At 38.0% G+C, this 27,099-nt stretch overlaps 1 protein-coding gene across 1 annotated transcript in view; it reads left to right on the top strand.

Moving 5' to 3' along the window:
- Positions 1 to 27,099, top strand: part of KDM4C (lysine demethylase 4C) — a 252,376-nt gene that overhangs the window by 103,900 nt on the left and 121,377 nt on the right. The window contains exon 9 of the mRNA XM_058043746.1: positions 24,028 to 24,221. Within this exon, the coding sequence (XP_057899729.1) occupies positions 24,028 to 24,221 (194 nt within the window). The remainder of the gene's footprint in view (positions 1 to 24,027; positions 24,222 to 27,099) is intronic.

Raw genomic sequence — 27,099 nt, 5'->3', positions numbered from 1 at the left:
AGTAGTGAGTTTCCGTAATTTTAACATGCCTGGGATATGAACGTACTTGAGAAATAGCTGAAAATACTTGTCCTAACTGTGGATAGCTATGGTGGTTTTTAACTGGTGTTCCTCCCGTTTATTTTAAAATTCTTTTTAACCTGTGCTCATTCATGGAGGTTAGTACAGGTATGTTAACATAAGCTGTCATTGTGGGTTCTTTTCCTGTACAGTCACACTGATGTTCCTGGTTTATATTATTAAAAAATCTAGTTAATGAAAAAAATAAATGTTTTGATATTAATTGCAATCTTAGGCAACAGTTTTTGTAACAGAAGTTTATAAAATTATTGTAAAGCTCCTTCAGAATTAATGGTGAGGGAAAGAACAGTAATATATATGTACTGTTTCTTTCCCCTCATATGCTTTGCTTTGTAATTATTACTTTCTTTTTCAAGTCCGTTTAGTTTGACTTTCAAAATCCCTATGCACTGAAAAAACCTCATGATTGCTATGCATAAAATTGTTGTTTATTGGGGTCACTGTGCCATGAGAAAAATGTTAAAGCTATGTTTCTCTATATTTTGCTCCTAAATGTTGTTTAAGGGAATCTTATATTTCCGTGTTAAACTTGTCTGACTGTAGACAACAAATGCCCAGACAAAAGGCCCATTGCTTTTTTGAAAGATACCATTTTTAGAATTGTTAGAGGGAAGTCTGATTTATTACAGTTGTTTATTCTTAAGAAATTAATTCAACAAACTTTGTGAATCTGAAGAAAAAATAAGTGCTATGTACAAAGATTGTAGCTGGATAAAAGATCAGCCTTTTATTGTTTTCTACACATGCAGTTCCTGGTTTTTGTTCTCATTTGCAGTTAAAACAAACTTGATGGTTCACCTGATGGCAACAAGCAGCTCTTGTGTCATTCCCAGAGGCTGAAGAACACATTAAAAACTTTGTTCTTGGCATGTGTTTGCAGCTGTGGTTAAAATGGCTCAGTTCAGTTCAGTCACCCTGATACAAGTCCTATGCTAGAATATGTCATGTGAGAACAGGCCTACAACCCTATCAGAAGTTCCACATAATGAGTCACTTTATGGAATCTGTATGCTATTAATGATAGCTTTTTTTCTTCAGATAGTCTGTTTTTTCTTAAAATATGTTAGTTTTTAAGTAGCAATGGTCTGCATTGCTCTAAGTAGTCATGAAGTTTAATGAGAAATAAGAAAGCTTAAATATATCAGGGATAACTACTTTATCAAAAGAAAGCCTGCTTATAGTTTATGACTGAAGTTTTAATTTGAGTCCAAACTATTCAACTGTATGACTACTAAAACTCTGAGCAATTTATGCTTACATTAAAGTTGTACATAACCATATAGGAGGAAAGGTTGTATGTTCTTAACCCCTAGTTTATTATAACTGTACTCAGTGCATGTTGACCACTACATTTAAATGTTGAAATTTCCTGATGTTCATATTTGATAGGTTTTAAGTTAGTTGAGAAACTGTCAGACCTGATACTCAGAAGTCAGATGAAGTATTTTTATTAGGCCTGCTGAGTTTTCTTGGGATTTTTTTGCTTTTTGTGGTTTGGCCCTTTATCAGTATTATGGAAAAAGTATTTCCTGCTTCTTCCTCTGAGAACATGCTACTCTTTAAAGTTATGGATTTGTTAAACAATCATTCTTGCATTTTACGTCATAATACAACCAGTCTCTCTTAATTTGTCTTCTTTTGCTAACTAATAGAATTTATAAAAGTTAATGTGTACCATAACTAAAGAGTTTCAAAATTCACCTTCTGTTATCACTGATGGAGAAGATTTACTGGCTTTTAAACCTTGTGGAAGTTACCATTTTCAGTGTATGTCTGCTATGTAAATGAAGTTGTCAGCTGTTTTGTATGTTTCATAGGATCAAAGAATAGTTCAGGGCCTGGTTCCACTGAGACCAGTCTGTCCTCATGGAGAAAAATTTTTCTTATTTCCCATCTCTACCCACTTATATTTGAATAAATGACCACTGTCTCTCACCCTTTTGTCATCCACCACTCTCACTCTGTTCTCTTGGTAATCTCTCAAGTAGCAGAAGGGTGCTGTTGGTTTCCCGCTGAAACATTTTTCATGCTAACTGTGCTCATCTCACTCAGTTTTGTCTTGCTCTTTTCTCTGACAGCCTTGAACCTCTGCTGAACTCACGATTTCTTATCTACATTTTTTCTTAAAGAGAGGGAACTGGACAGTTATATAGATGTGATCTAAACAAAAGGTGCTAAAAAGAAATTAGTCTTACAAAGTCAAGAAAGGGGGTGAGGGAGTACAGGGTGATTTTGTTGTTGTTTTTGTTTTGTTTTGTTTGTTTGTTTTTGTTGTTAGATGTCTTAAACTGGGGGGCAGTAAAACATGATGTATTATGTTGTAATTTCCCCAATCTGTGTTAATTAGCAAACTGTAAGAGTGTCCATTAAGAGTGTTGCCATACCTTACAAAATTAGATGAGTGGAATATAAGATTTTTTAATATGTAGGAAATCAAACAAATATTTTATGTTGATAACCTTACCTCTCTTTTTTTGCCAGTATTTTGTAGTGTATGGCTTGGAAGTAGGGGTGGCCTTAGTTTATGCTGAAACTGAGGAGTGCAAAACATGCAGAGTAGTGTGGCACCATTTTATGGTCCACATGACTGTGCTGCTGCATATGTGATACTGTAATTCATTAGCAAGTGTGTTAAAGAAGCAGGATGAGGCTATTGTTCTGTGAAGTAACTGAAGCTCCCAGTTGTCAGGATAAGAAACAATGCACACATTCTTAATTGAGAAAACATTCATTCCAAGCCTAGCTCATAATGATGTCTTTTCATGCAATGGCTTGGAGACATTAATTCAGACAATTGAAATGATTAGAAAAATAGTATTGTCAGTAAAATGAGAATTATTTGCAGAAGAACAGGCAGATAAAGAGATTAAGACTGCACACATGATCTTAGGCATCTGAACTAGACTTATGCAAAATAGATATCCATGGACAGTGTTTCATTGTTTAAACATTGTTTTTCATTCATTATTTGTTCCTTTAAGATTAAAACCTTCCATTTAAAAGAGCTGTGAAAAGCTGCGTGAATTACTGGTCACAGATCATGAAACAAGGGCCTGCAGACAGGCTGGCTAGTTATGGTTGAGCTCAGTTACAAGTTTAAGCTTTGTTTCCTCTTTTGGCTGGCAGGCTGTGGGAGTCATGAACTTTCAAGTTACTTCAGGATAAGTGTTTTTTTTAGCTGAAGCAGGGAAGATTGATATGGATTCTTTTGCCTGTAATAGTTACAAATCTACTACCTGTTTCTAATTTTACTCAAGTGTAAAACATATGCAACTTTTCCAAGTGTAGAGCAACTTATGTTTCCCAGAAATCTAAAAATTGTACTTGAACAAATAAAATTTTTTGAGTAACAGGATGCAGACAAAGTCAGGCGGTAGGAAGCCTTGAGCACAAGTATTCCAGCTATGAATGAAAACTGGACCAACAGAAGTGTGGAATGGTGGTAATAGGACTGGTTTTTTTTTGCTCTTTAGCATCATGGATGTTTAAAAATTATTCTTATATTGTGTCTGATGAAGAAAATAATTACTACTGTTTTGAAATGCTGAAACCATGGCAGGGTTTCTTAACTGAGAGAGGACAATTTAGTAATGCAAACCTGTCACCCCCTTTGTATCTCTTCTCAGATGTGGAGGACAATGTTGCATTAGTCCTAAGTGATATTGTTTTGACAGGAGAGTGATGTGGCTCAGCTTCTGGCAGAGGTGTGCAAGCCAGCAGAGTGTCAATGCTTAAATTTAATTTGTTTGTTCAGTGATGTAAAAAGATGGACCTCTTGTGGCAGTTGGGACTTAATCTCTTGGAAATGACGGAGACCTAGGGTCTATGCAGCTGATGACTGTGTGAATACAGGATGTTATTCAATAAAAGAAATGGAGTTGTAGATATTATGAGTAACAATTTTTTTGTAGTAGCTGTGATACAATAGTGTCAATACCATTGTAGAAGACCACAGTAAAACTCACCTGAAAGACTATGAAATTCTGAATATTTGTGTTCTAAAAAAGTTAATTCAAAAAGTTGTTGACAGGAAGGAGCCTTATTTGAAAGCAAGTAGGAGGAAACACCCTTTTATTGAAAAGGGTAGAGTTAGCACACAGAGAGACAGCAAAGGTACCAGAAGCTGGATTGAAAAGCAAGCTACAATTTTGTTTATAAATGTATTTTAGCTTTCTGATTTTCTCCATATAGGCTGGATCCAGGACACCAACATGTACTTGAGTTGTGAGTAACCAAGTCCTATAGCTCTGTTGTAGACGTGGTGGGTTTAGAAACATTATCCTTGCAAGCAGATTAATCCCAGTACAAAAATGAAAAAAACACTTAGGCAGTCTATGAATATATTTAAGCTAGCATCACAATTAATTTTTGTGCCTAGTGGAAGTGACCTTCCAGATTGGGTTCTGTAAAAACATTTTGGAAACATGATAAAAAAAAATTTAATTTCTCTTCTTAATATTAGAGTAGGCAGCTGGGTAGGTCAAATGAGGAAAAAGACATAAGGAGGCCATACATGTAATTCTATGGATATTAATCAGAACTGAAAACCCATATAATAGGAATGAATTAGGCATATTTTTTCCTAGAGGTCAATGATGAGTTCAAAAGCATAAGGCCAAGAAAGGACATATAATGAAAGTGTTTGCTTTTTGTGCAGTAGAAATAGACATTTCATTTCAAATGCTTTCATTTTGTGACTAGAACCATTTACTTGACATTGCAATTCTGCGTGTTCAGATTCCCATAAATATAGCATCAATAAAATTTCAACCTGGTTAAAACCTGTGCTAAAAAACCAGGAAAAATAGATAGCTTTTTGTATTTGAAATATACTGCTTGGTAATTTTTTTTTTTCAATTTCCTCTATTTTCTTTCCTGAAAGAAATAAACATTAGAAGGAAATGAACCCCACAGTCCAGACCTCATTTGGTTGGTATGTTACTCAAAGTGCTTTTTTGTGGGAATTCCTGTGGTAATTGCAGGCCTTTGTTGGATGATGTTTCATTTAACTTGATACTTTATGAAGAATGTGAATTTTTAGTAGGGTTATTTAGCTACTCTGCTTACTGCAATTGACATTTTCCATAGGAATGTTGTTCTTGGAGAAGAAGACATAGCATACAATAAATCCATCCCTGTGCCTTCTGTAGATGTCTGCAATAGTGAAGAAATTGGAATGGGTCATTTTGTCTTTTTAGCATAAAGGGTAGCAGGTATATTATTTGCTGAGTAAATGTTTCAGAGAAAAATGATTTCAGGAAGATGGGCATCTAGTTTTAGAAAGGTCAACTTTACCTACATTTTTGTCCTGTAGCACAAATACCTCACACACACTCATGATTAATTTGGATGAATGCAGTGTTCCTGACCCAGGCAGCAGTAATTGGTTTTGGTTTAACTTAATTTTTCTTCTGTTTGTGACTCTCTTGAGCCCAGTTTTACTTTCTCCTTAAGGTACCTATGTTCACAAAACTTCTGAATCTGCAAGGCATGGTGCATCCTTAGTTTCCACCCTCAGTCAATAGAAGCTGAAGAATCTTTGTATTTTCTCAGAAGATAGAGGCAATCAATTAATTAAAATGCATTAATTCTCAGTCCTTTTATCTTCCCTGATGGAATTTCATGATGTACAAATCTTGAGTTTAAATTGCTAGTTCTTTTCCAATAGGTTGGTTACAGTTGAAAACAACATCAAGTGATGTCCCCCTTTTTGTGTCATGTCCTTCCCAGTGGCAGGTTTAGCGTTCACTGCATGTGTCTATTAAGCATTAATTCTCTAACTGTATTTAGTAAGAGAGAGCAGTATGGTACGTACCAGTGCAAGAATCTTAATTCCTACAAAACATAGGGCATAGAATTATCTACTTAAAGATGGAACAATCTGATAATAATTTGGTGGAGTGACATCTGCGCAATAAAATAAGATGCTGATCACACTGGAAAAGTAAATGCAGAAGTTGTATACAAACTATTCTGACATCACCAGAAAGCCATTATCATTCCTCCACGGAATGTTAAAATTTAATGATCTAATTTGGTCTTATCACATGCAATATAAATAAAAAATAACTCTATTAAGTGTTCAGAGACCCTGCTGAACACAAAACTTCCAAATGGTATTTTCTAGGATTTGGACTTATATATGTTTAAAGGAAATAAGAGAATAATGTTAGGAGAAAAATAAAAATTCTGCAGTCATTTCCATCCTTTATTGAAAATGTTTGCAGTTCTATGCCTTCTATAGTTTAATTTCTTCTCCTCTAGGCCCTGCTATCAGGATATGTGACTTAACATCAGTCTTCACTTTTGTCAAAAAACCTCAAGGACAGAATTACAGCTTTTGCCTGAATGAAATGGCAGTGGTGATTCAATGAGGACAATATAAAGTGTATTCATGTTAGAATGCTAGATCTGAACTTGGAGAGAAAGCTTTGGCAAATCAGAACATAGACTTGTATTTCCCAAACTTATCAAAGTCTGCAAGGACTTTCCCATACCACTTTATTTTGTGCATGATTGCATATCAAGATGGCAGAGCTTCTGTTTTAGGCTTTGCAGTTGAGGATTTCCCTTCCTTCATCAATTTTTCAAAGTGGAATGGAAATACTTGGAAATTTGGACACTGCATGGAAATTGAATTCAATTCTGTTTCTCAAGTTGCAATTCTTAATTAAAACTATTACGGAATGTAATTGTATTGTTTTCTTTAATTGAACTGTTCTTGACTTTTTAGACATGCAGCAAGCAAGGAAAAGATCTAGTAAAATAATGAAAATGTGTAACAAATTCTGATTATTCTGCTTTAAGTTAAGTACTACATTAAGGTAGTTCTCTGATAGAAATTTAATTATTTGGTTGCAAAGAAAACTTTCTTAGTGCAAGTCTTTAAGAGCAGATTCAATGGCATTATTTGGGTTTTGCAATACTGAATCAACATAAATTGTATCAAATTAATTAACTAAATTAATTTGATTTAATTAATGCAATTTAATTAATCAACATGATTGAATGTAGTCAACTGTCAGTACTATTTCTTATTGATCCGTTTTACTCTTCTTTAAATCTCATTTTCCCTTCTCAGTTTACTGTGACAAACAGCAAGGAAAAGTGACTTTTGCATTTCTTAAAGGAAAGGTACCACTGATGACTTTTTTTTGTTTGTTTTGTTTTTTATTTTAACATGGTGTTTTTTTAAACCAGAAATACAAGATACAATTAGGTAGCATGAGGTTGAATTATCTAAGATTGGTCTTCGCTGCCTGCCAACCCATAGAATTGATACAAGCTTGTTTAATGATAGATTTCAGGCTTGTTGCAAGTGAACGTAGAACATCTCGTAGAAATGTATGCAACAGGAGCTAGTTCAGAATTGATGCAGAAATCTCTTCCACTCTTTTGGCATGTTCTTTGTGGCTAGTAGACTTCTCACAGATTAAAAAGCTACTGGGATATCATATAGGACTGTTAGTTCAGTCTTGCCAGTTCTGTCCCTGCCAAATCAAGCCTTCTGTAGAGGCTTCTCGAGGGGAAGGTATGTAACACAACATAATTTTGCATGAAATGCAGACAAGTTATTTATGTGAAGTTAAAAACTAAATTTCAATAGCCCTTTTATTTATTTAAGATGGGATAAAAGGATGTTTTAAATGAACTAAAAATCAGTAAAAGAATGCATTTTGCAGTTTTTAAGTAAGAATCTCAGTATTGTGAAATCCAGGCATAATGTGTTGTGTTTATCTTAATAAAATATTCTTAAGGATCTGGAGCTTTGGAACACATTCTTTTTCTTCCTGGCAGCTTTTTTCACACATTTTCAAAATCCTTAGTTAAAAACATTGATATTTAATATTCTAGGTAAGCTAGTTATGAAGAGGTAAATCTGATCACCTGACTGTCCTAAGAAAATCAAACAGTTACTGTTAATGAACTATTTATCTCAGTTTTGGGGGCGGGGGGAACCTAACCCACAGAAAGCTAGCCAAATTTTTGGCTAGACCTTATGACTAGAGAAGTTCTTTATCTTCTTGTAGTGTTGTGGGAAAATATCTCCTATTAATTTGACAAGAAAATTGAATAAGCAGCACATCATACTGTCACTCTCATAAGCAGAATCCTGATCTTTGTCAAAACATAAGGAACAACTGGCTGATGGCAATTCTGATTACTGTAGAAAGTAATTATTGAAAGAAGGCATATAGATCTCAAACTATCCTTTTATCTTTTACAGCCACCAAAAGGAATAATGATAAAATGACACATATTCTTTGTTGCGTTCTGGTTAATAAAAAAGGAAAAGAGCTAAAACTAAGCATACTGTTCTGCAAGAGCAAAGTTGTCATAACTTTGTCATAAGTGTGATGCCTTTTGAATCTATATGCTACAGAAGATCAGCATTTTTGGCAAATTCTCACTGCCTTTTAACTCTTTCTAGAGAAGTCTGTAACCCTTCTGTCTCCATTTATACAGCCCTACCCACAAGAGGAAAGTGTTTTTAAAAAGTTTACCAGCTAATTTAATTGTATGCTGATTTAAAAATACTAAAGCCTAGTGAAAGAGGTTTTAGTTTAAGAACACCTGGCATGTCAAGAGTGATTCCTAACTATTTACTGATGAGGACAAAACTCTCTGAACTCATATGTTCCAACCTCCTAATGCCAAGGAGTTGTGATGGTTTCAATGTATATAAGCTGGTATAAACATGGTAATGGTGCAGTCACCTAGCCAAGGAAATGATGATACTTCTGTGGTTTGCAACCACACATATCCCTGGTCATACTACCTTCCCAGATTTGGGGAATGGCTGGAGCATCTGCGTGGATGTAGGAGTGCGGGAGAACGACCATGGATGTATGTGGTCATCTCTTCTTTTACATAGATTACACAGATTTTTGTGTTCTGTGCTATAGGGTAATAATGCTCTGCAATAATGAACATCTTTTGTTCTGTACTTCTTTCTTGTCCTGTATTAGTCCTATCTAATGCAGATCAATATGAATCTCAAAATAAAATCAGAAGAAGTTTGATTTGTACTTTTTATTGTCAGTGCAGTGTTTGATGCTACAAGATACTTCTTGGATCAATAATTTCACCATCTAGCCTACCTCTGAATTGGCTAATGACAAGTCACTGCTTTTATTTCGAGTTTTACTGGTATTTGAAGATACTCTCTACATTAGTAAAGACAAAGAGTAATGGTTTGAGACAATTCCTTTAATAGGCTGGTTTAATAAAATAAATTACACCAAAAACATGGCAAAGAATTCTGGTACCCTAGTAAATGGTTTCTAGTTTCTTGTATAATGATGAGCCTGCATGCCCCCCATTGAGCTCCTTATAGCAGTTCTGTATGCATTCTTAGCTATTGTAACACTTGCTGACACTTAGTTTGCTCTGCCTCTCATTGTCTTTTATAGGCTGATGAATATATAAACAAGTTAAATTGATTTATCTGTTATTGCTGCAGAATTGGTGTGTTTTGTTTTTATTGTTCTCTGAAAAACTTAAGTGCAGTAAAGCACAGTGAGGTAATGTTCATTTTCCTGATCTTAGGGCATGGTAAATTATCTGAATTAAGAGAAATGCTGGTCATCATCTTGTGTCAGGGCCTTCATTTTTACTTTTAGCTTGCAGTCTGGGAACTGTAATTTGGCTTTATTCTGTGTTTCACTACATTTTTCATCCATATTTTATAGAGGGCAATTAGTCATAACTTGATTACAGCTGTTGTTACAAGTGTAAAGAGTCCAGTAGATGGTCTTGCCTTATTTTGTCACATTAATTCTGCACAACCTAGGGAAGTGGTAGAGGGAAGAAGATTACCTTCTGCTTCCGTTTTCTTCAGGATACTGAAGGCCAAAGATGGTGATTAAATGTATAGACAATTGCCCAGTCCAAGTCCATTGTCACGGTGAAAAAGTTTAATCTCATACTTAAATGGGATTTAATGAAATGCAGTGCATTTCACTCTGTGTGCATTGCCTCCTGTTCTGCCACTGGGCTCCTTCGAGAGGAGTCAAGCTCCCTCTTCTTTACTCACTGCATCTGCTGTTTACAAACAATGATGAGATCCCCATGTACCTTCTCCTTTCCAGGCTGAACCATTGCAGGTCTCTCAGATTTTCCTCAAAGGGGACAGACTTCAGTTCATTTAGCAGTTCATGGGCTCTCTCCAGTAGCTCCTCATCTGTCCTGGGGAGGAAAGTCCAGAGCTGGGTACAGCACTCCACCTGTGGCCAGGGGAGCAGCTGGGATCCCTCCCTATCCTGCTGGCAGCACTCCCAGTCTGCCCCCCAGAGCCTCTTTGCCTTTTGGCCACAGGACACACCACCAGTGACATTTGTATGTTCATGTCCCCGGGACCTCCAGACCCTTCCCTGCCAATGGAGATGGATCCCACAGGAATACTGTGCAGAGGCCTCACTGGCAATGGGAACTTGGCCAGCAGGGCTGAGGACCCATGTGGGATGTGGGATAAGTGTTTGTGGGGCTGCCCCAGCAAAAGGGGATTGTGTGGAGCTCGTGGAAATGTTCAAATATGGTGCTGGTGTATCTGGGGAGAGGACTGAAAGTGGGGGACTGGGATGGGCCCAGTAAGACTCAGAGATAGAGAGGGGTGGGAAACCCATGTTTTGGCCCCTGGCACAGATGTGCTTTGCTTGCATGTCAGTCTGCTTCTTGGGCAGCTCCTGAAGTTCTGGGATGCTTGGAGTTTAGAGCTTTGCTCTGCAAAAAACACCAAGCTAAGGGTGTAGGTCAGCAGATGGTCCCCAGCAGCATCTTTTGTGAAGCCTGAACCCAGCCCTCTCCTGCATTTTAGCCAGTTTGGACCAGAGGAGTTGAGCTGCTGCTGTATGGAAGGGTCAGAGGAAGGCTCAGAGGGCTGTGACAGGGGGATGACCAAATCCATTTGGGTCTGGAATCCATTTGGGAGGGAGAGGGTTGTTAGGGTGCCCTGTGTCCATGGACCTGGCTTTGCTTCAGGTCAGGCATTCTGGCTGATGGCCACAGAGCTTGGGCAGCGATGCTCTGGTGCTTGGAGAGGGAAGGCTTTGGGAGTTCAAGTGAAAGAGGCTCTGTTGCAGCATTTATTATAAAGAAGTTCACAGCACGTTCTGGACATTGTCCCCTTTTGTTTTCCTGCACTAACAAGGCACTGTTAGAAAGCATTGCCTGAAGTGGCTTCCTTTGGTTTTGAGTGAATCATGCTCTGAAAAGTTTCTGGATCTTTGTTGTGTCCAGCGCCAGTGATTTTCCAGCACCAGCACCAATGAAGGCTGGGGTTCTTCCAGCTGGAGAACACCAACCAGGAACTGAGATCATGCACCCACTTACCACCCTCTCCTTACTGGGGCGGAGTATTGGAAAAAGAAGGATAAACCTTTTGGGTTGAGATAAGAACACTTTAATAATTTAAAAAATAACAATACTATTATGACTAATAATAATAGTAATGAAAAAGCGAGACAGAGATGAAATAACACCTCCACGGAATTAGTGTATTCATATGCGGTGTACCAAGGGGTTGTGCGAGACGCGTGCTCCGGGAATCCTCTGGATGTTCATTCCAAGCGCACGAGGGCCGCAAGCCGCGCCCCCAGCACGTGCGAGAGGATGGCAGGCGCAGCGGCGGGGCGGGCCGGGCGCTGCCCGGAGCCTATCGGGCAGAGGTGTCGGAGCTTCTTGGAGCTCTCCGTCCGTCCCCTGGCGGCCGCCCCCTTCTCCTGGCAGAGGGATGGCGGCGGGGCCGCGGGCGCAGCTGGTAGCGCCGGTGCGGGGACGGGCCGAGCGCGCCGTGCCCGGGCGCGGCGCTCTGGCGGCAGCCGGGCGGGCGGAGCACGTACTCCTGGTAGTCGTCGTCCGCCCTGACGGAGTGCAGGATGCGGCCGAAGCGCTGCGAGCAGAGCGGGCAGGCGGCGCGCACGGCGGCCCACTGCCGGATGCAGGCGAAGCAGAAGGTGTGCAGGCAGGTGTCCACGTGCGCCGCGTCGTCCAGGTCGCCCAGACAGATGGGGCACAGCCCGTCCGCCTCCCGCTGCCCCCCGCTCGGGGCGGCCGGCGCGGCGGAGCCGCTCTCCTGCAGAGCCTCGGCGGCACCGCGCGCCATGGGCTGCCAGAGACGGGCCCGGGGCCGGAGCTGCTCTGGCGCCGGGAAGCGGGCAGCAGAGAAGGCCCAAAGCGTGGGCAGAGAGGGCAGACGGGGGCTTCCCGAAGGGTCTCGGTGTGGGGCAGAGAGGGCAGACGGGGGCCTCCCGAAGGGTCTCCTTGCAGGCTAAGGAGACTTTACTGGAAAGTGACCGAGCAGCCCCTCAGCTGCCTTCGACACCTGCCTCCCACTCCGTTCCCCCAGGCAGGAGAAATTTCTCCATGGCAGGAGAAATCTGCCTTCCACTCTGCTCCCGCCCAGCCAGTGGGACTCGGCTGGCACAGGGTACCTGCAGGAGGCGTCCGGGACGGAGGAAGTGGCCGGGAGCCCTCAGTGATGTGTGGGCACTGCCCGGGCAGGGCCTGGGTCCTGCTGGAGGCCGCACGCTGGGCCGAGTGTGCGAATGCAGGAGCCTCTGGCACCCGGCTGTTGCGTGGCGAGCACAACAAACAGCCCAGAGGGAAAAGACCCCACTCAGATTGTCAGACGTCTTTTGGTGGCCTTAAACACCTCAGTTTGTCAGGTCCTGTGGTGCTGCTGCATCTTCTCCATGAAAAACCGACCCAGCTCCCTCAGCTTTCCCTCATGGGAGAGGGAAACCCCTGTTCCTTCACCGTGTTTGTGGCCCTTCTCTGGGCTCTCCCCAGTAGCTCATCTCTCGTAGGCTGGAGAACCCAGAGCGGGCACTGCACTCCAGGTGTGGCCTCACGGGGCAGGGGAGAGGGCAGGATCCCTCCGGGTCCCGCTGGCAGCACGCCCAATGAGCCCGGCAGGGAACTGGGCTGCTCACCGCCGGCCTGTGTTCCTCCTGGGCCCTCCTGGGTGAGCTGCTGTTGGTTCATGGCGTTTTTCCTCCCCAGGTACAGTGCTTCCTGTTGGCTCCTTTCTCCAGCCATTTAAATAGAATTGTTAAAAGAAAACAGTTGTTTTAAAAAACACAGGTGAAAGGGCGATCATAAAAATGTCTAGTTAAAAGGTACAATAAAGGTGGAAGAACAATCTTTTCCTTCCAGGGAGACCAGAGGAAAGAAGAACAAGAATGTAGAACCTAATTTTCATTATTCTCAAAGACAGAATGGTGAAGGAGTTGGTGTTTAGTCACATTCTCTGCAGGGTGAAGCAAAGCAGTTGCACTGGTATGTCACTGCTCTCAAGTATACTTTATATAGATAAGTATAGCTATATGAATGCATATGTACTGAAAATGCCATCTTTTGATGGGTGAAACTCTCTTCACTGAGAAAGTTGTGCGTTTTGTGTTAAGAAGTACCACAATATGGCCATCTAAATGTAAATCCTATTTGAGACAAGGCATTTTTAACCTACTAACTGTTTATAAAGGTTCTGTCCTGTGCCATACAGAAATTTACATGAAAGCAGCAAATTTACCTTAGCTTGTTTAAAATTAAAGCACATCTTTTGCAATAAAGATTTAATGTTAAAGATGATAGACTCCAGGTAGCATGCAACACTGTGGTAGCTTGGTGGCAGTTAATAATAGTCAGGATGATTTAAAAACATTTTCATGAAAGCTTTATGATAGGAAGTCAGGGTGAGTGATTTTAAAAAAAAGATTTGACAAAAAAAAAGGTGACAAAAAGGAGGGAAGAGAAAAGCCTGCATTGTCAATATAATTTTCCTTTGTTTCTTTCTTTGCTTGAGTGAAATGAAATTCTGTTGCTGTGAATGGTCTGTCTTTTTTTTAATTAGAGTTTAAATTGAATGCAGTCTCTGTTTACATTGAGCTTTTCTTTTTGTCTCTCACATTTGTTGGTTGGAAACTCATATTTTCTAGGAATGAGTTCAATTTTCCATGACTATTGGCAGATGTTTCTCTAGGATCTTTAGCGACAATGATGTATTTGTTGATAACCCAGGGCTTGCTAAAAAAGACTTTGTTTCCCATCAGTGAATCTGGTTTTTTTGTTCGAGAGCTTTAGTCAACAGAAGCATACTCCATTTCTTCCAAAAATATCTAAGAGTAGTTTCACTTATTTTGAGTGCACACTTAAGTCAGTGAATTTTTGTTTGGTTCAGTTACTCTTCTCTTTGTGGTAGGTGAAATACATAATGCTGTGGTTTCACTTTTTTGATTCCTCTTTTTGCAAGTTATATATTTGAGTGGCTTTAATAGTTGAACCTGGTGTTCCAAGATAGTAGCCATTATAGTTTTGTTGTAAGTAGATTTCATTCCTAAATATTGTTGCTGTTTTTGTGCTCAACTGGCCACTTCACTACCCTGACAGGAATATTTGAGGAGTTTAGTTCATAGGACTGCAAGATGCCTTACAGCAAGAGCGTGTCAGTGTCTTCACTGCAAAAATGGGGCTTACAAACAGGTTTTCTTTGTTGGAGGAGAAAATTGTAGAGAATTCTGCAGTTTCTGTGTTACTGACATTTTGTGCTACCTTCTCTTCCTCTCCTATCATCTCAAACCTCGACAACCATTGTTACAAAGCCTCTCTTCCCCGTGTCTCAAAAGAGCTTCAACACAGCACTGTTCACAGCTGTACAGTTTCTGTCACTTAACACTGACAGAAATTCTTGCTTTTGAAGTTCCTCCAAAATTGATGTTTTTTCTTTGCATTGTTCTGGGAAGGTTTGCCTCTTTTTAGCTTTTTTAGAGGGTTGGAGATACGGGATTTGTTATTGTTTTGGTTTTGTGGTATTTTTTTCTTTTGGTTTGTTTGTTTGGTTTTTTCCCTTGGTTTGCATTTCGTTTCTTGTTGTGGTTTTTGGTTTTATGCTGTCTTTTGTGTGATTTTCTTTTGCATGTGTTTTTTTTTTTTTTGTTGTTGATTTTTTGTTTGTCCTGGTTTTGTTGTTTTTGTTTTATTTAAATTTTGTTGTTTGGGTTTTTTTTAATATCATGATGCTTCTTTGCTTACTTAGTTTAGATTTAAATAGGACATAATGTTTGTTAGAACATTGCATAGCTAATTTAATTCCTTTCTGTCTTTTGTTAAGGTGTAAGCTACATAAATAGCTGCAAATTATTTAACATTTTTGTTGTTTTATTACATTTTAAAATACATGGTAGAACCCCATAATTTCTTACTCACTAATATTTTTCTGCTGTTCTTTTCTTGCTTTTTAATAGAATTTGAATAGTATGAGAAAAAAATTATTTTAAGAATAGAAAAAAAATGTCTGTTTTCCTCTTTTCAGACTTACATCTGAAGCAGGAAGTTGAAAATTGAATATATTCCAGTGTCTATGGCTTGCCTTGTGACCATTATAAATAAGCCTTTCTTTGGTCTCGTTTCTTCTTCTGTGTTATGAGGAAGAAACACAAGTATTTGCAAAGCATTCTGAAATTCCTGGAAGGAAGTTGCATAAAACTACACATTTTTTCATTATTTATTTGAATGTATATAGCTTTTCTAAATATCGTTCTACTTTGCTGAGCAAAAGTACAAATGAGGTGTCCTGATGGAACTTGATGGAAGAGTCATTTTGGAAAAAAAATAAAATTCAGTAGATTGAGAATCTAAAATAAATCTGTTTGGTCTTAATATTTTAACCTTATCATCTATGAATTTCAGTTATAAATAATGCTTACCAGTTGAAGCAATGAGATTGTTGATGTATTAAGACCACTGGTTAATTCATCCTGCTGTGTCATTCAGAATTTAAAGAAGCTACAAGATGTACATGAGTGATGAATTTTGGGCATCTCAGTCTTGAAAAAAATTAGCCACACTTTTGCAAGAATTTATCATGTGCTTTAGAGAAACTTAATGAATGTGATGGAGTTTTACATGCTTTGCATGAGACTTGGCCAGAACTTTTCCTTCTAATTGAAATTTCACTGCATTCTTCTCCTTCCCCCAGACAGTCATTAGGTACTGGGATCTACCATTGATAATATTAATTTGCTGGCTTTAGCGTCCATTAATATAGTGAACTAGATGCTAATAGGTGAAACCTGAGAAAAATGTAAAATGAAATTTTAGAACATCTCAAAATACTTATAAAAAAATAGAAAAATACTTAAAAATATTTCAAAAAGTAATTTATAACTTTATAAATATAGGGACACATCACTACTCCATTTTCTGTGCTGTGTTTAGGACACAGCAGTGAGAAGTGTCCAACAGTTCTGAGGTTTATACAATAATAGTATCTAATTTTCAACATGATCAGTCCCTCAACTTTACCATCTGTAAATGCAACTATAGTTTTTAATCATGACAACTAGACTTATAGCTCACTAAAAATTTGAGTTGTGTAGAAAAAAGATTTAATATACTCATCTGGTTATATTGCCGTGAATCGTCAATTATTGTTAAACCTAAATTTAAACCTAAATTTAAAAAAGACTTCTGAAAGTCCTGACAGTAATTTGACTTGCTGTATCACACTTACTGGTGATGTTAACTGGCACATACTAATTGTGCTGGAAAATGGCCTTAAGTAATCCAGTGGAGTAACAGTTTATTTTAACTGATAAATTGATATCCAAAATAAAAGAAAATTTCCTATTCCTCAGCTCATTTACTCATACCAGGTGTATATCTTCTCCTTTAATCTGCAATATGTCTAGTTCTAATTTGAGGTTTTCCCCAGGTGGCATGTTTAGAATGGAATTTTAAAATTTATATCCTATTGATTTTCTTTTGATTCTTGAAAATTGAGAAGGAATGTTTCCTTACCAGGTATCCTGTTACATTATCTTCTTACTGTACAGTGTATTACAGGTCTCCCTTTGCTATAATTAGTGAGCTCAGAATAATGCAGTTCATCAGAATTGCTGTACTTGGGTCATTTGTGAATTTCTTTTTTATGTTTGATAATAGCAAAATTTCTGTTAGTAAATCCATGATAATGACTGTAATGTTTGTATGCAAAAGATAACTGACATAGTATGTATGACCTAGTGTCTGTATTAGGTACTGCACAACAAGTTATTTTTTATAATTATATATATACGTTTAAATATATATGCACATGCATGTTATTGCACAGACTGTTTTCTTACTTTAGGAGCTGTTAGAGAATTGGTTAATTTTGGTATGCAGATAGAGGTTAATTTCATTAAAATAAATTCTAATTTTGCATGTGCAGAATACTTCCATTTTAAATCAGGAATTGGTAGGCAGATAAAGATACGGGGTAGAAGCGGTTACTTTAAGGATCTGAGAGTGAAGTCCAAAGGTACTAAGGAAAGAACAGAGAGCTAAGAGAATGATGGAGCAAGAGCAGTTTACACACAGCAGAGAGATAAAGGCTCCAGGGAGGGAGTTTCTGTTGTATAGACGTCAGGGATGGACACAGAAGTAAATGTGAGTGAAACAGGAGAAAGATTCAAGGTAGAAATACAGATTGAAATCAGAATAAAGAAAAAGAGATTAATAGTGACTTTAATAGTGACTCAGTCTTTCAAGGGATAAGTGTAGTGCCATTAAAGATACCGCTGAAGGATAAAGAGGAAGAAGCGCAGTGAGGTGGAATATTTAAGAAAATATGGCTTCTTTTAGTTGTGTCTTGTCACACTGTTTCTGTTGTCCAGCTTTCAAAGGAATGGGAGAAAAATGACCACATTTTTGTAATGTTAACTGATGCTGATGTAATCAATTTTATATAATGCAAACTGAGTCTTTTTTGTAAGAACGTGTAGGTGGCATTATATGTAAACATAAAATAAATTCTAAATAGGAATTAGGAAAAAAGTCAGATATTTTGTAAGGCACTATTTAATATTGAACTCTTTGAAAAATATTGCAGATTGTTTGCGTATATGAATACAAATAATGAATTCAGGAGTGTATTTTTTCTATTCTCCAAAAAGAACCTTAAAGAATGGTGTTTTGCATTTGTATTTTTGTTGTGTGTGACACGATGTGTCAGGGGAAAGAGAGTACTGTCTATGATTTACCAAAAAAGGAAAGCTTGCTTTCTCAATGCTTGTACAGACGGCTAACTGCTACCAAAGGTTTCTCCTACACTGCTTACAAGTTGCCAGAAGGGTCGTGTGAAAACACATCACAGCCTGATTCCATAGCAAAGGACAGTTACTGATACCAGGTTTAATTAAATCCTGTTCTCTTAGCAAACAGTGCCTGTGAAGTACTTCTACAGGCAATCTACAGGAAGCACTTCCAGTCACAGCACCTATAAAATGTTTTTATCAAAATGCATTTTTTACATTGTTTGGAAATTCATTGAAAGTATTGTGAGAGTGGGATATAGTGCATTGTGGATATGGGTTGTGAAAACAGGATATAAGATGAAACACACAGGACAAAAGGTGCAGAACATGTTAGCAGATGACCGGTGCAGGGTTAAGCAAACAGTAACTGAGGTGAAGGAAAGAAGAATAGGGTGTTGCCATACAAGGCAATGTTTAAGGTCGTTGGATGGTTGTACTGTTAAGAGATCCTATATAAACGCCATGTTTGGCCCAATAAATTGGCTTCTGATCATCAATCAGTCGTCCCTGCCTCTTGCATCCCAGCAAATGGTGTCCCTGTTTGGACATGCTTCATTGAAAGTATTGCAAGAGTGGGATATAGTGCATGAAATAATTGATTAAGTATAGTTGAAGCTGGTAAAAAGAATCTAAATTACTTGAAGTGTTTGTCTCCAATAAATACATCATTGCTGCTATTCCCTGAACAAAGCTTTAGTCATTATAAGCAGTAAGGTGTGGGAGGAGGGGACCGGGGGGGACGGGGTGGGAACACCTTGGGATCAATCATTTGTAACTCACTCCTTCCCTTCTAGAAAATTCCCTGCTCCCCACTCTTTCATTGGCCCTCCCCCCAGGAACACCCTCTTCCCGTTTCCCTGTTGGTGTACCCCAAATCACCCCACCTTCTGCCCCCCTGTACCCCTTTTTAATGGTCGAAGTGTACCCCGATCCCGCTTACCCCTTCCCCCTTAAAAAACCCTGTCGCGCCCGGGCTCGAGGCTCGGCACCCCGGCTCCGGTACCCTTCAACCGAGGCTGTACCTTGCTTTCCCTCCCTGCCTACGCCCTCGGACTTCCCGGCATTAAGGCCTGTTGGAACAGCGCCTGAGCCCCCGAGCCCTCCTTCCACCTGGCCGTGCCGCCTTTGGTCACGCGGGACTGCGCGTGCGCGGGTGAGCGGCAGAGGCGCTCCGCGGCGGGACGCGCTGAGGGGAAGGGCTGCCCGCGCCCGCCCAGCGTCGGGGCTCCCCGCAGCTAGCCGGGCCCCGAAAACCCGCAGTTAGGAAGGAGTATCACTGAAAAGAAAACTTCATTTAATGATTTTAGGGCGTACTTGCATAATGTAAAGAAGGTTACCAGCCTAATGCACGCCTCATCCTGCTAATTTGTTGCTTTTGTAACTGTTCTGTAAAAATCAATTCTCTCTTTTTAAAGAAGAGAATTTTCCGTGTTTTCCAGTGACTGTTAGGCTCCATATGATGTCCCATAGGTGTGTACTTTACGTACATTGTGCAGTTGCAATGTGAATTAGATAATGCTTTCTCTCTGAAATGATTATGTAAGTGAAAGGAAAAGAACAGCCTAATGAAGTACTACTGTTCTTCAGCTTAAAACTTCAGAAGACATATAACTAAAATAGATTTCAGATATAGTGAAAATCACATTTTAGTTTAACTTAACAAAATCCAATACTTAGTGCAAAATGTTAAAAATCCTTCTGATATTTCAAGCTTAGTGCGTTAAATTTTAACACACTAGTATAACAACTAATGTTTTCGTGGAGAAGACTTTTGTGGACGAAGACATCAGTTCATGTCTTACAAGTGGCATCTGAAGTATACTTCATTGAACTAAAAAATAAAAACACAAATCATGAAGACTTGACTCTGGATGCAGATTTCTGTGATTAAAAGATATCTATGCTTCTAAGAAATAGTACTCCTCTACTAGTGAAATAATAAACCATCTATTAACTTTCTGTTGTAGCAAAATATGATATCCTCTACAGATTTTTTTTTTTGCTAGTTTTTAAAATCCCATGATTCATTTGGTGACAGAGCTTTTCATCTTTAAATATTAAATACCAGTGATGAAAAGCTGGAAAGATCTGTAAGTCATGCACTTCGCATTGATATAAAAAATGTTTTATAAAAACTCTTCTTAGGTACGTCATGTATTTTAGAATGTGCTTATGTGTGTGTTTAACTTAATATGTATAAGTTTAGAAGCTTGTTGTATATTCTTTTGTATTTTCCTGAATCAGAGTATAAAATAGGGGGGAAATTTATTTATTTATTTATACAAAAAATAATTTTTCTCTTTTCCACTCACAAATAGGATGTGTTTGAAAATATCCTTTTGGCTGTGTTTGTCTCTTGTAGGTGGTGTTCTCATATCACAAATATATCTCACATATATTTCTGCCAATTAGTTAAAGTTGCTTAAACTTTTTTCTTACAATTTGTTCTGTAAAGGTTTGCCTTTACTAATAAATTTTAGTTGAATTGCTTACTTTCAAGTATATATGTGGCAGGATAAATAATAAGTGTAGTGGTGGTATCATTGATGATGTCGATAGTAAGAATTTAAGAGTAAGAATTGTGAAGGAGTTTCATTCTCTTGAGTATGCTGATTGTCATACTAGTCTTTGGTTAAAGAATAAGTATTAAACTAATTTTGTTGTAAATAGAAAATAATTCTTTCCAGTACAAAGGTTGTGACATTTATCTGTGGCAACATCAGCTGCCTTTTACATGGTAGTCCGATTACTTAGATTTTGCATTTACTTTAAAAAATATTACAAGTTTAAAAAAACCAAAAACCCAAAAAACCCACTGCTGAATACTTTAGTAGACAGGGAGATGTCCGTTTTGTTTTTTTCCCAGGGGCCTTCTTTAACAGAATCACATTTCGTTTTCTTTTAGAGAGAATTTTTTAGTCACTTTTTCAAGTTAGTTGCAGAAAGTGACATAACTGCCAGCTACAAGCCAGTCAAATGAGAAATTAATTAAAACGCGTAAAAACTACCACCACCACCCAGAAGAATGGAAGATCCTCCAGATAATTTATCAAAGCAACAGTTTTAGTGTTTGTGGTTTTTTTTTTTTTTTTTTTTTTTTTTTTTGTTTTTGTTTTTGTTTTTGTTTTTTTTTTCCTTGAATCATTTGAGGAAATATGGGTAGAAATAATTTCCAGAATGCATCTGCTGATGTCATCTGGTATTATTATTCCAAGTACTTCCACCCTTTCAGTGCCTGGAAGCCTGTCTTCTGTTTTTTGGGGTTTTGGGGCAGTGATACTGTTGAGCATGAGGTTACTCTGTTACTTTTTACTCAGAAGAATACTTTTAAAATTTTAAAACTTAAAATTTCTGACCCTTGCCTGGTTTTGTTAATTCTTCTTTAGTAGTTGTATTAAATGAAATGGAAACTGAGCAAAGATTACGGAAAGACAAAAATTGTGTCCCGTTTAGATGTGATTTGAGTCTTTTAATACCTTATTATCATTCCAGCATAGAATACATTGTATTTCTACATGTATTTTCTTTCTTAATGCTTAAGTGCTTACTTAAGTAATTATTTTCTGTCAAGGCTCTGAAAGTCTTGGTGTTTAACAACAAAATTTTGGCTTTAACTGTAATTTCTTACTGGTTTGTCACAACAGGGCTCAAATGTGAAAAGATTTTGTCCATTAAAGGGAGAGAAAATCCACTATTACTTGTCTTTATATTACAGATTTCAATTTTAAAAGTTAAAATTTTTTAACTTTTAAAAAATTTTCCAGTATATAGAAGTGTCTTCATTGCTTTTTTACTGCTTGTTGTGTCCTGTCAAGGACTCTCTGAATGGAACATACTATTTCTAATATGTTTGAGTTTTTTACAGAGTGCATGTATAAGTGTGTATATGCATGTTGTTTGAAAAGGGAGCATTCAGATGGTATTTTGGATAAAAACTATAATTAAAGGCAGCTGCATAAAATTGCAATTTCTGTCTTGAATTTTTTCCCCTTCTTTCCATTTCATCCTCCATTAGATGGCAATGTTGGGAATATGCAGTATAGCAATGCTGACATTGAAAGGAAAGCAAGCATTTTTAAGACATCTCAGATGCTTTTTCAATATATATCTTGTGAATTCAAAGAGGAAGAAGGGTGAACTAGAAATGATAGTTGCAAATAGTAGATAAAGAAATCTGCATTTAGTGTGCAGAAACCTTTCTGGTAGGAAAGTAGCATTCAGTCCTTTGTCTGTTTCTGCTTGTTTAAAAAAATGTAATAAAACTGGCTGTAGTAAACCATAATGGCAGGCCATTTATTTATCATTAAATTTTTTCAATACACCTCTTCCTACCTGAAAAAAATAGTCAGAGTTATTAAGCTATAGTGAAGTTCTTTCAAAGTGTTTTCATGTAAGACTATGTTTTAGACAATCAGTTTGCTTTCAATTTGAGAAAAATTTGCTAAGGTTTTTGTGGCAAGTTTTTGGTAGTGTAGAGTTGCTTTAGCAGTGGCTAATTACTACCATCTCTTGATCAGGAACAGTTCACACACTGGACAGAGCCAAATCCAACTTACTCCAAAATTAACTTACTGCTGCCCAAAGCTGAGCATGTCAGCTACTTTGGTGGCATTCATGTGACAGCAAATTTAGAAAGAATAAAAATCACTCTGCAGCAGCCGTGAGAGAAAAAAGGCAGAAAAATGTGAAAGAAACATCCCCGCAGATACCAGTCAGGAGTGAAGTAAAGCCTGAAAAATGGGTGTGAAGGAAGTTGGTTTTAGTTTTGTTCTTGTTTCTCACTGCCATAACCTGTTACTAATTTACATTAATGTATTTTCCTCAAGAGAAGTCAAAGATGGTAGCTAGTCAGTGACCTGCCTGTTCTTACCTAGACCTGTGGCATTTTCCATCTTATTTTCTCCCCCTGTCCTGCTGAGGAGGGGAAATGGAAGAGCAAATTGGTGGACACCTGACAGTCAGCCAGGATGAACCCACTATAGTAGTTTAGGTACTGTAGATGTATTTAATTACTTAATACAGTTTCCTACTGTCAAGTATTTTTGGGTACTGGGTACAATGACTTTAATCTGAAAACTGACTCAGCATATACAGTATTTCAAGTGGAGGCTCCTTTGCCATTTTCATGACCATTAAGAGTCTATTCAAATAAGACAAAAATACTCTACGCAGATGCATAAGAAAAACAATGCAAAAATTCTTTGGGGGACTAAAGTTAGGGATTAGATTAAAGTTGATGAGGAAGGTATTACAAGTGATTCTAGAGTCTGCACTGTACAGTGGATTGGATTACCTGGATATTAGCACACCCTTTCAGACCTCAGACACAATACTCCTCTCTCTTGCTTCCTTTCTACTCTTTGTAGGAAAAAAATGGACAAAACTGTAACTTGATGTGGTACTTGTATGTATTTATGTTTTGAAGAGTTAAGTGCTGGGACTGTAAATACCTGTAAAGACCTTTGGGTCAACAGGATACTACAAGAAGTATTTTTAAAAGTTAAATTCTGATGTCACTCAAGATATGTGCAATCTCTGGATTCGAGGCAGCAAGGTTTGCTTAAAATTGTCAAAACCAGCCAATAGAGCAGAAAGAACGCTATAGTTTCTTTTTGTTCTTAACCCATAGAAGTTAATGAAACAAGTGTCCTTAAGTACTAGGGAATCCCAGTGTGACACATTTGTTCAGATAGTGTTTTCGTTTGAATAATCCTCTCCTCTTGAAAATTGAGAAAAAGTGAAAAAGGAAAATTAAAGTAGAATAAAGTAGAATTGGTTTGTGCATGTGGGATTTTTGTTTTGGGCTTTCTAACTGCAAACTGTGGCAATATTCCAGTACTTGTCACTTACAAATACCTGTCTTGTCTTGCAGTGCACTTGTAGGAGAGACATGGTGTCAATATCCATGGACGTCTTTGTGAGGAAGTTTCAACCAGAGAGATACCAGCTGTGGAAACAGGGCAAAGATTTATATACCATTGATCATACAAAACCAACTCCTGAATCAACACCTGAAGTGAAGATCTGGCTACAGAGAAGAAGGAAAATACAGAACTTTCCCAAGAGGTATTTATGCTTCTTTGCCATCTATTTATTTGTTGTCTTTTTATGATGCCAGTGTCCTTTCTATTTCATTTTTGCTGCATTCTCTGATGTTGTTGTAGTTTTGGCCACAAGAGATTTTATTTTCTCATAGTAGCAATGAGGAGGTGGGGCTTGGAGCTGTGTGGTTGTGCCTGTCTTGTTCTCTACCATATGCATCGCTGCTGGGGAACAGAAGTAAGGGATTCTCACTTCTGAGAAGGAAAGGGGTGTGGTGTATACCCAGGGCTTGAGTGTTATGATGTCCTTTTGTCTTGGAAAGCCTTATGGCTCTGGATTGATTGGATTCAAATGAGCGTTTTGTGTGTAGTCGCCTGCTTATATAAACTGTTGTTATTGGTATTGTTGCTGTTACTGTTAATTTCTTTCCTTCACTCTTTCCCACCCACCCCAACCACCTGGAGGGGCTGGAGGGAGAGGAATGGCTGCATGGATTTTAACTGTTTTAACTTTCAGATGGGCTTAAACTATGTCACATGTTTTCTTTTAATTCATTTCCTTCAGACATAAAAGGTTTTTCTGCTTTCTGTATTAAGACGATCCTGGGGACAGACCAGTATTCTTTCAGAGTGACTGTGAAAATTTAACTTATAAGTGATACTTTATAATTGTGTACCTAAAAAAGTTAGTGATTAAGGAGAACATCAAAATGCATTCAAATGTGTCACTTAAAATCTCTCTTTAATAAGGGTTATTCCAGTGTAATTCTCAAGGAATGCATGGTTACCATTGTTTCTAGAGATCACAGCAACCAAAGAACAAGCGAGAAGACTCTCTTAAGAGTTTAAAAGGAGATTAAACAGGAAAAACTTATCATAGAGCTGTGATAGAATCCCACCAGCTGTTTCAAGTCTCCAAGTAACAGCCCTCAATGCCATTTTACCCTAAGGAGGTACCACTGCCTATTTGTCATGCGCTTGCAGTGCTGCAGCCAAAATCTGTCTTTGTCTACCACAGGTCAGTGGCAGATCATAATAAGGGCTAAATCTCAGTCTGGTGACATGCCAACATCGCCAGAAAGTTAGGAGAATAAAAGAAATTTAGAAGAATAAGGAAAGTTAGGAGAAAAAGTCTCTCCGCTTGTCACTGACCTTTGACCTTTTAAAGCAGTTTTATATCAATTTTATTGAAATGCATTATGTTTTATCTTTGCATTGCACATTCTCTCTACTATTGTGCCTTCCTGTCTTACGTAACAGGATTTTTATGGATTTTCTTCTTCATTATCTAAAGATATCTAAAAATCTGCTTAATTTCTAGCCAAAGGTGGGCAGTTTTATTGGTATTTTGGTATTTTAGTGCAGCTTTTTGAGTTGGAGATAATACTGATTTTTTAAAGATCTTCCATCTCCAAAGAATTTCACAGTGTAGTCAGTGGCTTTTTAAGCTTGGTCTTAAACCAAACTTCCTCATTTTCTTTGTAAGTTAATGTATGTCTTGAGGAAAAGGTATGACAGTCAATCTGTAAAGTGAAGGACCAACTGGCACTGTAGCGGAACATTGTTACTGAAAATATAACACCACATTTGTTCGGGGTAAGGGTAGTTTGTGAGGTAGGATTGCTTCCTGAAGACAGCTAGTGAAGCAGCTGAACAGCCAGTTTGTTAGTACACGTATAATACTGACCTGGACTCGCAGAGAGAGTAATTCTTTTGTTTAACTAGGTGAATGCCATTTTTCCCTGTAGTAGGTTTCCCTGCATGTATTGTACAGCATAAATGCAAATTTCCACTTGGACCAGCAGTGATTCATTTAGTAGTACCCTTATGGATAGGTGATTCTGAATAAAAACAAAGACTATCTAGTAACTTTATTGAAAGTTTTATCACAGGATCACATGGGCTGATTTATGCACCTTGCTAAGACAATAAATACAATTCCAGTGCTGTTTAACTCTTGGGTGAGCTTTTTTTCAGGCATGCATTGCAGAGGTAGATAAAATGTTTATTCAGCTTTGTTTCTAGTGTAATATATTAGTTAAAATTATAATTTTGATTATGGGAATAATACAAGTTCCAGCAAAATGAAAATAAAAATCTTCATGAATATAGTGACAGGAAGAGTTTATCTCTGACATTTACAGCTGAAATCCATTGCTGCTATATAACCATTAATGACTTCATGGAAATAGTAATAAACTATAACTTTCTGTTATTTACAGTGTGAACTGATGGTTCTGTCATACTTTGGCATATTTTCTGGAAATATCTATCTTATAGAGAATGTGTTGAAAGATACACATTTGTAGACAGGGAACAAAATGTAAGGGGCAGCAAATTGTTTTTCTGGAGATGTGTAGAATCTCAGATGCAAGACCCTTGTAAGACTCACTTAAAACTCTGTAAAATTCACATGCAATAGTAATGCTTTTATCTCTAATGTGTTATGAGCTTTGAAACCTGCTGTACAATGACATTAATACTCTTGTGTTGCAAAAAGTACTCATCTTATTGCAAAAGTTCCATACCTTCTCGGTGATTTTACATGGGCAGATCCTCACAGCACTGATTCCTTCTTCTTCCAGTGCAACCAACAGACTTCCACTCTGTCCTCCACCAGCTCACCCACCCTTTTGTAGCACTCGGCTTCTTATTGGACACAGCTGTGCCCTATTAAGGGCAGGGCTGTTCCTAATCTTTGGTGATTAGTACAGCTGCAACTCCTCAGGTGTGAGACTGCCTTCTGTGCTATCTTTATTTTCTTACATTCTGTCTCTCCACACTCTTTTGTCACATAGTTGAACTTGAAACTGGACTATCTTCTATCACATTTATTCTGATATAGATTATGAGCCTGTTTCTAATTGGTTTGCCATTTCTCCTGCCTTAAGCTTTCCCTTATA

The sequence above is a fragment of the Melospiza georgiana genome, chromosome Z (assembly GCF_028018845.1).
Source record: "Melospiza georgiana isolate bMelGeo1 chromosome Z, bMelGeo1.pri, whole genome shotgun sequence".
NCBI classification, from domain to species: Eukaryota; Metazoa; Chordata; class Aves; order Passeriformes; family Passerellidae; genus Melospiza; species Melospiza georgiana.
The sequence above is the reverse complement of the archived record's forward strand: the minus strand, read 5'-3'. Positions and strand labels throughout refer to the sequence as shown.